At 43.6% G+C, this 12,201-nt stretch overlaps 1 protein-coding gene across 4 annotated transcripts in view; it reads left to right on the top strand.

Annotated features, from left to right (window-relative positions):
* USF3 (upstream transcription factor family member 3) overlaps positions 1 to 12,201 on the top strand; it is a 98,813-nt gene that overhangs the window by 45,454 nt on the left and 41,158 nt on the right. For 3 of the 4 annotated variants that reach the window (XM_073310129.1, XM_073310131.1, XM_073310149.1), the window contains one exon: positions 10,216 to 10,244. In XM_073310129.1, coding sequence (XP_073166230.1) covers positions 10,216 to 10,244 — 29 coding nt within the window. Of the gene's footprint in view, positions 1 to 6,595; positions 6,678 to 10,215; positions 10,245 to 12,201 lie in introns of all 4 variants that reach the window. The other variant, XM_073310139.1, reaches the window with a different exon arrangement.

The raw sequence follows: 12,201 nt of genomic DNA, 5'->3' as shown, positions 1-12,201 counted from the left end.
CAATCTCAAACATTTCTAAGAGCTGTTCCATAGGATCGTGGGCTCCCTCCAGATCCCTCTGGAGGAAGTGAAAGAGCAACAGCAAAGATAGCTCTCCCTATCAATGAGGCCCTCTTGGACGCAGCCAAGGTGCTCTGGCAGACCCTAGCTTCCATCCCGCCAACTTGCAAGCGGCCAGACAAAAAATATTATGTCCCTGCTAAGGACATGGAATTTATTTTTCCCACCCTACTCCAAACTCCCTGGTTGACAATGCAGTACATGAAAAAGGGCACCAATACCACCTAAGTTCAACCCCTTACAACAGGGACTGGAAGCGACTAGACCTGTTTGGTCGCAAGGCTTATTCCTCTGTCATGTGCAGTTTCATATCTCTAATTATGAGGTTCCCATGGCCAAATACAGTTACATAAACTATTCTAAGATACAGGATTTCTGCCAGGATCTTCCCGACAACAAGAAGGAGCAACTCCAGGCACTTGTGTCTGAAGGATACCAGTTGGCCCGTATGGCCTTAAAAGCCTCCTTAGATGCTACTGGTACAGCTGCCTGTTCCATCAGGATAGCCGTAGTGATGAGACTGAGTATCATGACTGCACCTCTCCAGAGTCCCCAAGGAAGTGCAAACCACTGTTGAGGACCTATCCTTTGAAGGCTCCAAGCTATTTGCCAAATGCATGGATGAGTCCCTACGTTTCCTAAAGGACTCTTGAGCGACTCTCTGCTCTCTCGGCATATATATGCCAGCACCAAAGAGACGTCAGCGAAAATGCCAACGTGCCATGAGGTCCCAGCCTCCACCTTTCACTCCTCCATTGGCGGTATGACTCACAGCAAAGACATCAGAGGCCCCCAACAAAGTGCAGACAATAGACAACTCAAGGGGCTACCTCTCTTATATCCATGTCCAAACAACAATTTTGAAGATTTGGTCTACGCCCTGAGAAATCTCCCTCTGTTCCAGTCATGGCAACCATTTTCAATAACCACCAGTTTGGTGACCACTTAGCTCCTTTCTAACCATCGTGGCGGCAAATCACTTTGGACAAGTGGGTCCTAGAAATCATCAACAAATGGAATGCATCCCATTCCTATCTATCTCCCCTGCCCACCCCCCCTCTCCATCCCTCTTCTGGGGCTCTTCTTATGAACACCTTCCACAAGAAGAAATAAACCACCTGCAAATGGGAGCCATAGAATCAGTCCCATCCCAACACAGAGGGAAGGGTTTTTATTCCCATTATTTTCTGATCCAAAAGAAATCCAGTGGGCGGAGACCAATCCTAGACCTATGAAATCTCAACAGATTCGTCAAACTGCAAAGCTTCAAAATGATTACGCTATCCATCATTATCCCAGCACTGGAACAGGGGAACTGGTTCTCTGCCTCCAAGACATGTATTTTCACAACACCAGATGGTTCCTCAGATTCATCATGGGGACCATTCATGACCAGTACAGGGTACTTCCCTTTGGACTTTTTACAGCCTCCTGAGTCTTCTCCAAAGTCCTTGCAGAAGTGGCAGCCTACCTATGCAAACAAGGCATTGTCATATTCCCATACTTAAATCACTGACTCCTCAAGGCTTCATCCAAACCTGACTCAGTTCATGCCGTACGGCAGACAATGAACCTTTTCTCAAATCTCTGCCTTCATATAAACATACAAAAATTGACACTATCACCTGTACAACACCTGGAGTTTATTGGGGCACACTTGGATGTGATAAAAGAAGAGCCTTCCTCCCAGCTCACAGATTTTCAGGAATAGTCGACCTCGTGTCCACAGTGAGAACCTGTCCCCAGATCTCTGCCAGGATGTGTCTCCAGCTGCTCGGCCACATGGTAACAGCCACATTTGTGGTAAAGCATGCCAGGTTGCATGTGTGCTGTCTCCAGGTGTGGCTACGCACTGTCTACGTACCTCAGAGGCACAGTCTTCACAAATTCCTGTCCATGCATATCAAGGTCAGTGGCTCACTACTCTGGTGGACAGAACCCAAAAACGTTTGTGTCAGGGTACCTTTCCTTCAACCAGCTCCATCCCTGATACTAACAACTAACAACTGACACCTCCCTAATTAGTTGAGGAGCACACCTTCTCACCCATATAGTGTAGAGCAGGTGGTCCCTAGTGGAATCCACCCTACACATCAATCTTCTAGAGTGACAGGCAGTCCACAAGGCCTGCTGGCATTTTCTACCACTGATCAGACATCACATTATATGAAATATGACAGACAATATGGCCTGCATGTTCTACATTACTGGACAAGGTGGAGCAAGGTCCCACTCCCTATGCTCGGAAGCCCTGAAATTATGGAAATATGTCCAACACAACATCAGCATTTCAGCTGCATACTTCCCTGGACACCAGAACGCTTTGGCAGACTCAATGAGCAGGACGACAAGTGGAAGCTAGATACAAAAACCCTACACCACATATTCAGCTGTTGAGGATTCCCAACCATAGATCTCTTTGCCACAACGGAGAATGTCAGATGCCCTCAATTCTGCTAAAGAGCAGGCCTATGCCCTCAGGCGCCTGTGAGATGCGTTTCTAATTACGTGGGATGCCCCACTACTCTATGCCATCCCAACCATTCCCCTGTTGTTCAGAGTGCTTCACAAGATACAGGGGGACCGAGCCTGAGTCATCCTTACAACTCCAACATGGCTACGTCCGATTTGGTATACTCACCACCATACGAAGGAGATATATGTTCTCTGATCACTCTGTGACCAACTCCGTGCCTTCTCTCACAGGATGCAGGTCAAATCCTCCATCCCAATCCACATTGCCCCTATATCTGAAGTCATGAGTCCTCCATGGTTTCAGGATTCGGAGGTGACCTGTTCAGAGGCAGTAAAAGAGGTCCTCTTGAATAGCACACGTGACGCAACTCAACGCACTTACCTCCAAAAATGGACAAGGTTCTGATCCTGGGGCACCACCAGTCACATCATGATTTTACTTATTTTGGACTATATTTTGGATCTTAAAAAATCAGGGTTATCCACAAGTTCTATTCATGTACACTTAGCCTCCATCACAACATTCCATCCCAGACAGCCACACTGTCTTCACCCATCCATTCCGGAAGAGATTCTTAAAAGGTCTCCAAAACCTTTACCCTCACGAGATCCCACCCCAGTTTGGGACCCTGGTCTCATCTAGCGCTGCCTCAACAGACCACTGTTCGAGCCCATGGCTCTTGTATTCATCTATCCATGAAAACAGCATTTCTCATCACCATCAGATCGGCTCGACAGGTAGGAGAAATTGGCGCTCTCACGGCATACACCCAGTACACAGTTTTTCATAAAGACAAGGTCACATTATGTCCACATCCAAAATTCTTACCAAAGGTACCAACTTCCTTCCATTTAAATCAACCTATCTTCCCAAATCACATAGCAACCAGCAGGAGGTGACGTTACACACCTTGGATGTCAGGCAAGCATTAGCTTTTTACCTGGATAGAACTAAATCTTTCACACAATAGCCATGCTTATTCCTGTCAATGGTCGAAAGATAGAAAGGCCTGGCCATATCCAAACAATGCCTTTCCAAGCAGATCTTCCAATGTATACACCTTTTCAACCAATTACACAATCAACAGTCTCCTCCTGGAACTTGAGCACATTCTACCCACTCTCTCTCCAACTCGATTGCCTTTCTCAACAATATCCCAATTATTAACATTTGCAAAGCAACCACCTGGGCTCCATAGACACTTTTAGCCATCACTGCGCAATTATTATGCAGCATCAGCTGCCCTGCTAGGACACATTGTCCTGTCATCTGCACTAAACTCCACTCCGAAGCCCAAGACTTCCAACTAGGGGCACTGCTTTACAGTCACCTATAGTGGAGCACCCATAGGGACATGAGAAGAAGAGAAGGTTACTCACCCAGTGCAGTAATTGATGTTCTTTGAGATGTGTGTCCCTATGAGTGCTCCACTACCCACCCTTCTCCCCTCTGCTTCAGAGCTGAAAGATAAGCTTTGCAGTAGAGAAGGAACTGAGGGCAGTTGGTCTGCACAGCGCTATATATAGATCCCATTCACAGCGTGAGATGAGCAGGAGCACATTTGTGGTCCAGTGGGCACGCTACCAAAGATTTCCGATCTCAGGCATAGGGGGCGCTGCTGCACCTACTGTGGAGCAGCCATAGTGGGACACAGTTCAAAGAACCTCAGTTACTGCACAGGGTGTGACCTTCTCTTTCTCACATATACTATCCTGCTAAGCATGCCCCAACCCTGGTCTAGCGGTAGCTTCCTCTAGAGATAAAAGGGGTAATTTAGTCTCTGTGGCCCATACAATTCTTGGATTCTAGTAGAAGTCTGCCAATTAGTGCACTATGTGACGGTGGGTTTTGATGTGGAATTAAGACCCATTAGACTCACATAGGGGGCCACTAAATATCCATTAGATGGGAACAACTTTTAATTACTACTGAGCTAGGCTGGTTTCAAACTGGTGAAAGGCTCTGTAGTTCCTTAGCAATACACTGAGGTATCAAGTCCCCAAGTAAGTGCTAACCTTCAAGAATGAGGCTTATTTTTGGAGAGAGATGTTTGTTAAATCGAATTCTGATCTCGTTGGAGCTTGCACAGGCACTGTCTCCCACTCTGTGGGGGCACAGGTAAAATCTCCCACATACTGACTTGTCTACATCAAACACTGTATAACTGCTCTATTTTGTTCTTGAAGGGACAGCTTCCATTAACAAAAATACTATTAATAATAATGCAGTAATAAAATAACGATTAATGCATTATCCACATTCACCTCTAATATCATTTCAACAAATATGATTATTCTAGGTTCCTCACACTAGCTTGATAGGTGTGGTGTGTGTGTGTACATATATGTGTATATAAAAACACATTTAAAAGAACTTAGGGTAGAAGATAAAATTAAGGTCGCAAAGTCAGCATAGAAAAGCTAGGAAATTCCAGAATTCAGGTTAGCTGTATCACTTCAATTATGATGCTTTGGGATACAAGATAAAATTTTCAAATGTGCTTAAGTCTATTAAAAATCAATAGTACTTAGGGCACCTAAGTCATGTGGATGCTTTTGAAAATGTTACCCACAGTCTTTAATCACATAACTACATACTATTTTCCCCCCAAGAGTAGGCTTTGAACCCAGGACCTTCAGATCCACGATACAAGCCCCTTCCACTTGAGGCAGTGCTACAATGCTGGGTATTCATGCATTCTGTTCCTGGCTCTTGAAAGCAGAATGTGTTCAGGATGTGGTAGAGGCAGCATATTGAAGCACATAATTTGGCACAAAGAAAAGGAGGACTTGTGGCACCTTAGAGACTAACATTTATTTGAGCATAAGCTTTCGTGAGCTACAGCTCACTTCATCGGATGGCACAATCATTCTGAAAGGCATTGTGGCAAAACAAATCAGATTCAGGCCCAACATATTAGTTGCCTGGATTCTATTCCCTGCTGTGGTTGAAATTACCATGTACAACCTCTCTGCTATTTTATCCATGAAGTGGGTGAATGACAATTGCTTCGCCTTGTGGTTCATAATATAGGTTTTGAAATTCATAGCAATATTAACAGCAGCCACTGGAGAAAGGTGGGACTAGAGCTTGTGGTTTCCTGGTGTTTCATTATTATTATTTACTTGTATTATCGTAGCACCTAGGAGCCCCAGACACATACCATGACCCCATTGTGCTAAGCACTGTAGAAACACAGAAAAGAGACAGTTCCTTCCCTAATGATCTTACCATCTAAGTATAATACAAGAAAGAACAGATGGCTTCAGACAGACTGATGGGGGAGTACAAGGAAACTATAAGAACATAAAAAGAAAAGGAGTACTTGTGGCACCTTAGAGACTAACCAATTTATTTGAGCATGAGCTTTCGTGAGCTACAGCTCACTTCGTCGGATGCATGCCGTGGAAACTGCAGCAGGCTTTATTTATACACAGAGAATATGAAAAAATACCTCCTCCCACCCCACTGTCCTGCTGGTAATAGCTTATCTAAAGTGATCATCAGGTGGGCCATTTCCAGCACAAATCGAGGTTTTCTCACCCTCCACCCCCCCACACACAAATTCACTCTCCTGCTGGTGATAGCCCATCCAAAGTGACAACTCTTTACACAATGTGCATGATAATAAAGTTGGGCCATTTCCAGCACAAATCCAGGTTTTCTCACATCCCCCCCACCCCCATACACACACAAACTCACTCTCCTGCTGGTAATACCTCATCCAAACTGACCACTCTTCAAGTTTAAATCCAAGTTAAACCAGAACATCTGGGGGGGGGAGAGGGGTAGGAAAAAACAAGAGGAAATAGGCTACCTTGCATAATGACTTAGCCACTCCCAGTCTCTATTTAAGCCTAAATTAATAGTATCCAATTTGCAAATGAATTCCAATTCAGCAGTTTCTCGCTGGAGTCTGGATTTGAAGTTTTTTTGTTTTAAGATAGCGACCTTCATGTCTGTGATTGCGTGACCAGAGAGATTGAAGTGTTCTCTGACTGGTTTATGAATGTTATAATTCTTGACATCTGATTTGTGTCCATTTATTCTTTTACGTAGAGACTGTCCAGTTTGACCAATGTACATGGCAGAGGGGCATTGCTGGCACATGATGGCATATATCACATTGGTGGATGTGCAGGTATACGAGCCTCTGATAGTGTGGCTGATGTTATTAGGCCCTGTGATGGTGTCCCCTGAATAGATATGTGGGCACAATTGGCAACGGGCTTTGTTGCAAGGATAAGTTCCTGGGTTAGTGGTTCTGTTGTGTGGTATGTGGTTGTTGGTGAGTATTTGCTTCAGGTTGCGGGGCTGTCTGTAGGCAAGGACTGGCCTGTCTCCCAAGATTTGTGAGAGTGTTGGGTCATCCTTTAGGATAGGTTGTAGATCCTTAATAATGCGTTGGAGGGGTTTTAGTTGGGGGCTGAAGGTGACGGCTAGTGGCGTTCTGTTATTTTCTTTGTTAGGCCTGTCCTGTAGTAGGTAACTTCTGGGAACTCTTCTGGCTCTATCAATCTGTTTCTTTACTTCAGCAGGTGGGTATTGTAGTTGTAAGAAAGCTTGACAGAGATCTTGTAGGTGTTTGTCTCTGTCTGAGGGGTTGGAGCAAATGTGGTTGTATCGCAGAGCTTGGCTGTAGACGATGGATCGTGTGGTGTGGTCAGGGTGAAAGCTGGAGGCATGCAGGTAGGAATAGCGGTCAGTAGGTTTCCGGTATAGGGTGGTGAACATAAGAATGGCCATACTGGGTCAGACCAAAGATCCATCCAGCCCAGTATCCTGTCTGCCGACAGTGGCCAATGCCTGGTGCCCCAGAGGGAGTGAACCTAACAGATAATGATCAAGTGATCTCCCTCCTGCCATCCATCTCTACCCTCTGACAAACAGAGTCTAGGGACACCATTCTTACCCATCCTGGCTAATAGCCATGAATGGACTTAACCTCCATGAATTTATCTAGTTTTCTTTTAAACCCTGTTATAGTCCTACCCTTCACAACCTCCTCTGGCAAGGAGTTCCACAGGTTGACTGTGCACTGTTTGAAGAAGAACTTCCTTTTATTTGTTTTAATGAGACAGTGTACCAGCAGCCTAATTGTTGTCAAGTTTTTTTTGTTGGCATCGTGCCAAAGGAATGTTTTAAGGAGAATAATGACTTAGTTTTGCAGATGTTTGCAGGGAGCTCCTCCCAAACCTGAGGGACTCCATGGGAGAAAGCAGCAAAGTACTTGTTTAACAAGCAGACAATGGAGACAGGCATTGTCCTTTTTGATATTTGCATGAGAGATGATAGGTGGGTTGGGGATAGGTCGAGAAGAGGTTTGAAAGTGAAGACAAGTAGCTTATGTTTGACACAACAGAGAAGAGGGATGCAAAGAGAGGAGTGACATGGTCAAAGTGACGAGTTAGAATGCTGCTGCAAAGACATGTTTCCTAATGGATATAAGCAGAGCAAGATTGCATTTGTCAAAGTCAAAGAGAAGAATATTGCAGTAACTGAGATGAGAGCCTGGATGAGAATTTTAGCTGTGTGGATGAATAGAGATGCTATGCAGAAAGAATCTGCAAGACTTAGACATAGCCTTGATGTAAGGACCTAGAGAGAGTTCCAAATTGAAGATGACACCCAGATTATGGGAGTCCGTGACAAGCAGGTTGGTGGTGTTGTCCACAGTGATCAAGAAAAGAGTAGTGGGGAGGACTTGTGGGAAAGGTTAAGTAGACATTCTATAGGCTAAAAGCTTTTAGGAGGGGGGCAGAGGAAGGGTGTGTGAGTTTCTCATGCATAGCATTTTATCAGCTGTGGGAGAAGACATGACAGATCTGCTAAATGTGTGAGTGTCACACAACATACAGCATTTGGCAGGCCTGAGAATGTAATTTCCCAAGATGGAATTTCACCAGGTTGTCAGCTTTATGTGTCATCTGAAAGACTGCACCCTCGAGGATCAGGTCTTGTGTTGTCCTCCTGTTGATTTCAGTGGGACCAGGAGCAGGCACTGGATTAGCTGATAGGATCATCTCAACAATTAGATTTGAGTAAGATCTGCAATTAAGCATTCATTTTCACTCTCCCAACAGAAAACTTATTTATTTGGTGGCAAAGGATATGGGAAAAGTTGTTCTTGTGTTAGGTCTCTGATTCAGGAAGGAGTCCTTATTCAGGAAGGATGTTTAAACACATGCTTATGTGCTTTCCTGAATTGAGGCCTTGGCCTTCTTTAAGCTAGGCCACAGCCTGCTGCTTAATAAAAGTGAGTGTTGAGATCCATTGCATTTCTTCCCCCCTTGCCTCACAAGTAGCTGTGCTTCTTCAAGTATTTGTCCATATGGCTCCCACTCAAGGTGCACATGTACCTGTGCATGCAAGATTGGATTCTTTTGGCCTGCAAGTGTCTGGGGCAGTGCATGCACCCTGCATGGCCTCATGCCTCTAATCGAGGGCATACAGGGCATAGTGAGTCTCAACTGCAACTTGGTTCCTTCTTACTGCCCATGACAGTGAGACAGGACCTCCATAGTGTCCAACTGCTACCCCATAGCTCTTTGTTACCTTTAGTATTAGTTCAATGTTAATTTTTCTGTATTTTTTTCTAGCAGGTTGACAAGCTTGTCTTGCTTATGAGGCAGCTATTCCCTTAAATGATGGGAATATTAAATATTTTATTTGCCTTTCCAGACAAGTGTTCAACATGCAGGGCTTTTTCAAAACACCCTCAGAAAGTCCGAGATGATTGTTTGAAATTATTTTTATTGGAGCAATCAATGAAGGGTACGTCTGATTCCGAAACCCTCTATCAAAAAGAAACAACTACTACCTCCAAGCTGCACTCAGCAAGTGCTCAAGCACACTGATCTCATGACCCTCCTTTCCTGTTCATGTGGAGTCCTTTAATCTTGGTGAAGGAATTGAATGGTAGTTGGGCCCACTCTGCCCTTTATGCCCTTGGGTAGGGGGCAAGAGGACATGCAGGGTGCCAGCATGGCCCCTATAGACATTGCTGGCCAAAAGAATCGAATCTCGTGCACATAAGGCACATGTGCACCTAGAGTGGGAACCATGTGGACAAACATTGTAAAGGACCGTACTTGCTGTAAAGTAAGTAACTTGTTCCTTTTCTGCCTTTTCCATTAAGCTCTGGGAACAATAAAATACTTGTGCATGTAGCATGGCTGTATGTACAAAAAATTAAGTGTGTTCTGTTTAGTGCAGCTTTTTCATGAGATGAGCTTTTCCACTGGTCAGAAATCTGATTAGTTTTTATTTATTTGTATCATGATAGTGCCCAAAGACTCCAGTGAGCAAGGGGGCCCCATTGTGCTAGGTGTGTACAAACACACAGGAAGAAACCATCCCTGCCCCTATACATGTATAAATTGTACCAAGTACACACACAACGCACATGTAGTATTGCACTCTAATCCATTTAGTCTGAACATTCATGATCTTTTCTCAGAAATCATTAATATAATATATTCCTATATCAAGAACTACTTTTGTGGGTTTTTATTTCTCTCTTCTCTATATTCATTCTTGCCAAGAAAGCAGAATTTTGTATTAAATGTATTTTTTTAACTGTAACAATAAAATAGCTTTAAAACATAAAAGAAATAATTGTACATGTGGAGGTTTTCCCTTTTATTTCACATAATTTCTTTTGAACTTTTGTATTACAGAAAGAAAAACCGGGAGACACACAATGCAGGTAGGAACTACAGTATTTTACTGTTCAGAGTTGAGCTGCACAGCTCTTTGAGTTCCTTACTCCAATCTGCTTGAAAGCATACAAGGACTGGTGCATTTGGAATGGGGAAGGATCCATTTATTGGAGTGTATTACATGAAAAGACTCCAGAGCCCCACATGGAACACCTGAAGCAGGGCTGCTTCATGGACAGCTGTAACCATCCTTTAGTTTGCCTAGCCTATGGAAAATGTATAGAATAATAGAAATAATATCTTGAATAAACAGGAGAGGCTTTCTGAATGTGACCCTCATGTCCCTTATTCCTCCCAAACACCTCTGTGGACACCTTGGCTTTTCATTTCATTGCTAATAAACTCAGTGAATCAATTTCTGTTCAGTTACAAAAGAAGATATAAGCAAAAGCAGATATTGGTTTTGTGTGAGTATATTTTTGGGAATAAACATATAAACTATATGGAAATCAGGGGCAGGCATCTAACACATAGAATGCATTTTAACTTTTAGAGGCCTTGGGTTAAATATTTTGAGATGGGATTACTCCACAGCATAAACTTCCATTGCATTCCGTTGAACACCACCAGTCCAGAAATCCTCCTTAGAACCAATCTGTGCTTTGTGGAGATTCCCCCCGATCTCCTAGCACATGCCCTTTCCTCTCTGTTGGTTCCCAGCTTAAGCAGTGTTGGGAACTCACAGCTGTAGAACAGGACAGGGAGGGGCAGGTTTCAACCAACTCAGAGAAATAGTGGGCATGGTCCCATGGAAAGACCAATTAGGAATAAAGGAATCGAAGGGGGCTGGCAGTTCCTAAAAGATGTAATACAGTACTGGAGACTCAACAGCAAGCTATTCCAGTGCACAGGAAAGTTAAGAAGAACCACAGAAGGCCAATGTGGCTGCACAAGGAGCTTTTTAGCTATCTAAAAACCAAAAGGGATACGTACATTGAAGATAAATAAGTCAGCACGGATTTTTCAGCAATAAATCATGTCAAACCAATGTAATAGCATTCTTTGATGAGGTAACAAGCCTTATGGATGGAGGGAAGTGGTAGGTATGGTAAGTCTTGACTTTAGTAAAGCCTTTGATACTGTCTTGCATGACCTTCTCTGATTTGCCTAGTTTGTTAACAACATAGATAGAGTTACTATAAGGTGGGTGCATAACTGGTTGGAAAACCATTCCGAGAGAGTAATCAGTAGATCAAAATCAAGGTAGAAGGGCATATCGAGGGGTCCCGTAGGGATCAGTTCTGGGTCTGGTTCTGTTCAATATCTTCATCAGTGATTTAGATAATGGCATAGAGAGTACACTTACGAAGTTTGCGGATGATAGGGCGGGTTGCAAGGGCTTTGGAGGATAGGATTAAAATTCAAAATGATCTGGGCAAACTGGAGAAATGGCCTCAAGTAAATAGGATGAAATTTAATAAGAACAAATGCAAAGTACTCCACTTAGGAAAGACCAATCAGTTGCACACATACAAAATGGGAAATGACTGCCTAGGAAGGAGTACTGCAGAAAGGGATCTGGGGGTCATAGTGGATCACAAGCTAAATGTGAGTCAACAGTGTAACACTGTTGCAAAAAAAGCAAACATCATTCTGGGATGTATTAGTAGGAGTGTTTGTAAACAAGACACAAGAAGTAATTCTTCTGCTCTACTCTGCACTGATTAGGCCTCACCTGGAGTATTCTATGTAGTTCAGGGCCCCACATTTCAGGAAAGATATCAACAAATTGGAGAAAGTGCAGTAAAGAGTAACAAAAATTATTAAAGACCTAGAAAACATGACTTATAACGGAAGATGGAAAAAACTGGGGTTTTTTTAGTCTGGAGAAGAGAACTGAGGGGGGACATAACAGTTTTCAAGACATAAAAGGAAAAGGGAGAAAAATTGTTCTCTTTAGCCTCTGAAGATAGGACAAGAAGCAATGGGCTTAAATTGCAGCCA

Source organism: Lepidochelys kempii, chromosome 1 (genome assembly GCF_965140265.1).
Source record: "Lepidochelys kempii isolate rLepKem1 chromosome 1, rLepKem1.hap2, whole genome shotgun sequence".
Lineage (NCBI taxonomy): Eukaryota > Metazoa > Chordata > Testudines > Cheloniidae > Lepidochelys > Lepidochelys kempii.
Note: the sequence above shows the minus strand (reverse complement) of the source record. Positions and strands in the feature narration are given on the sequence as shown.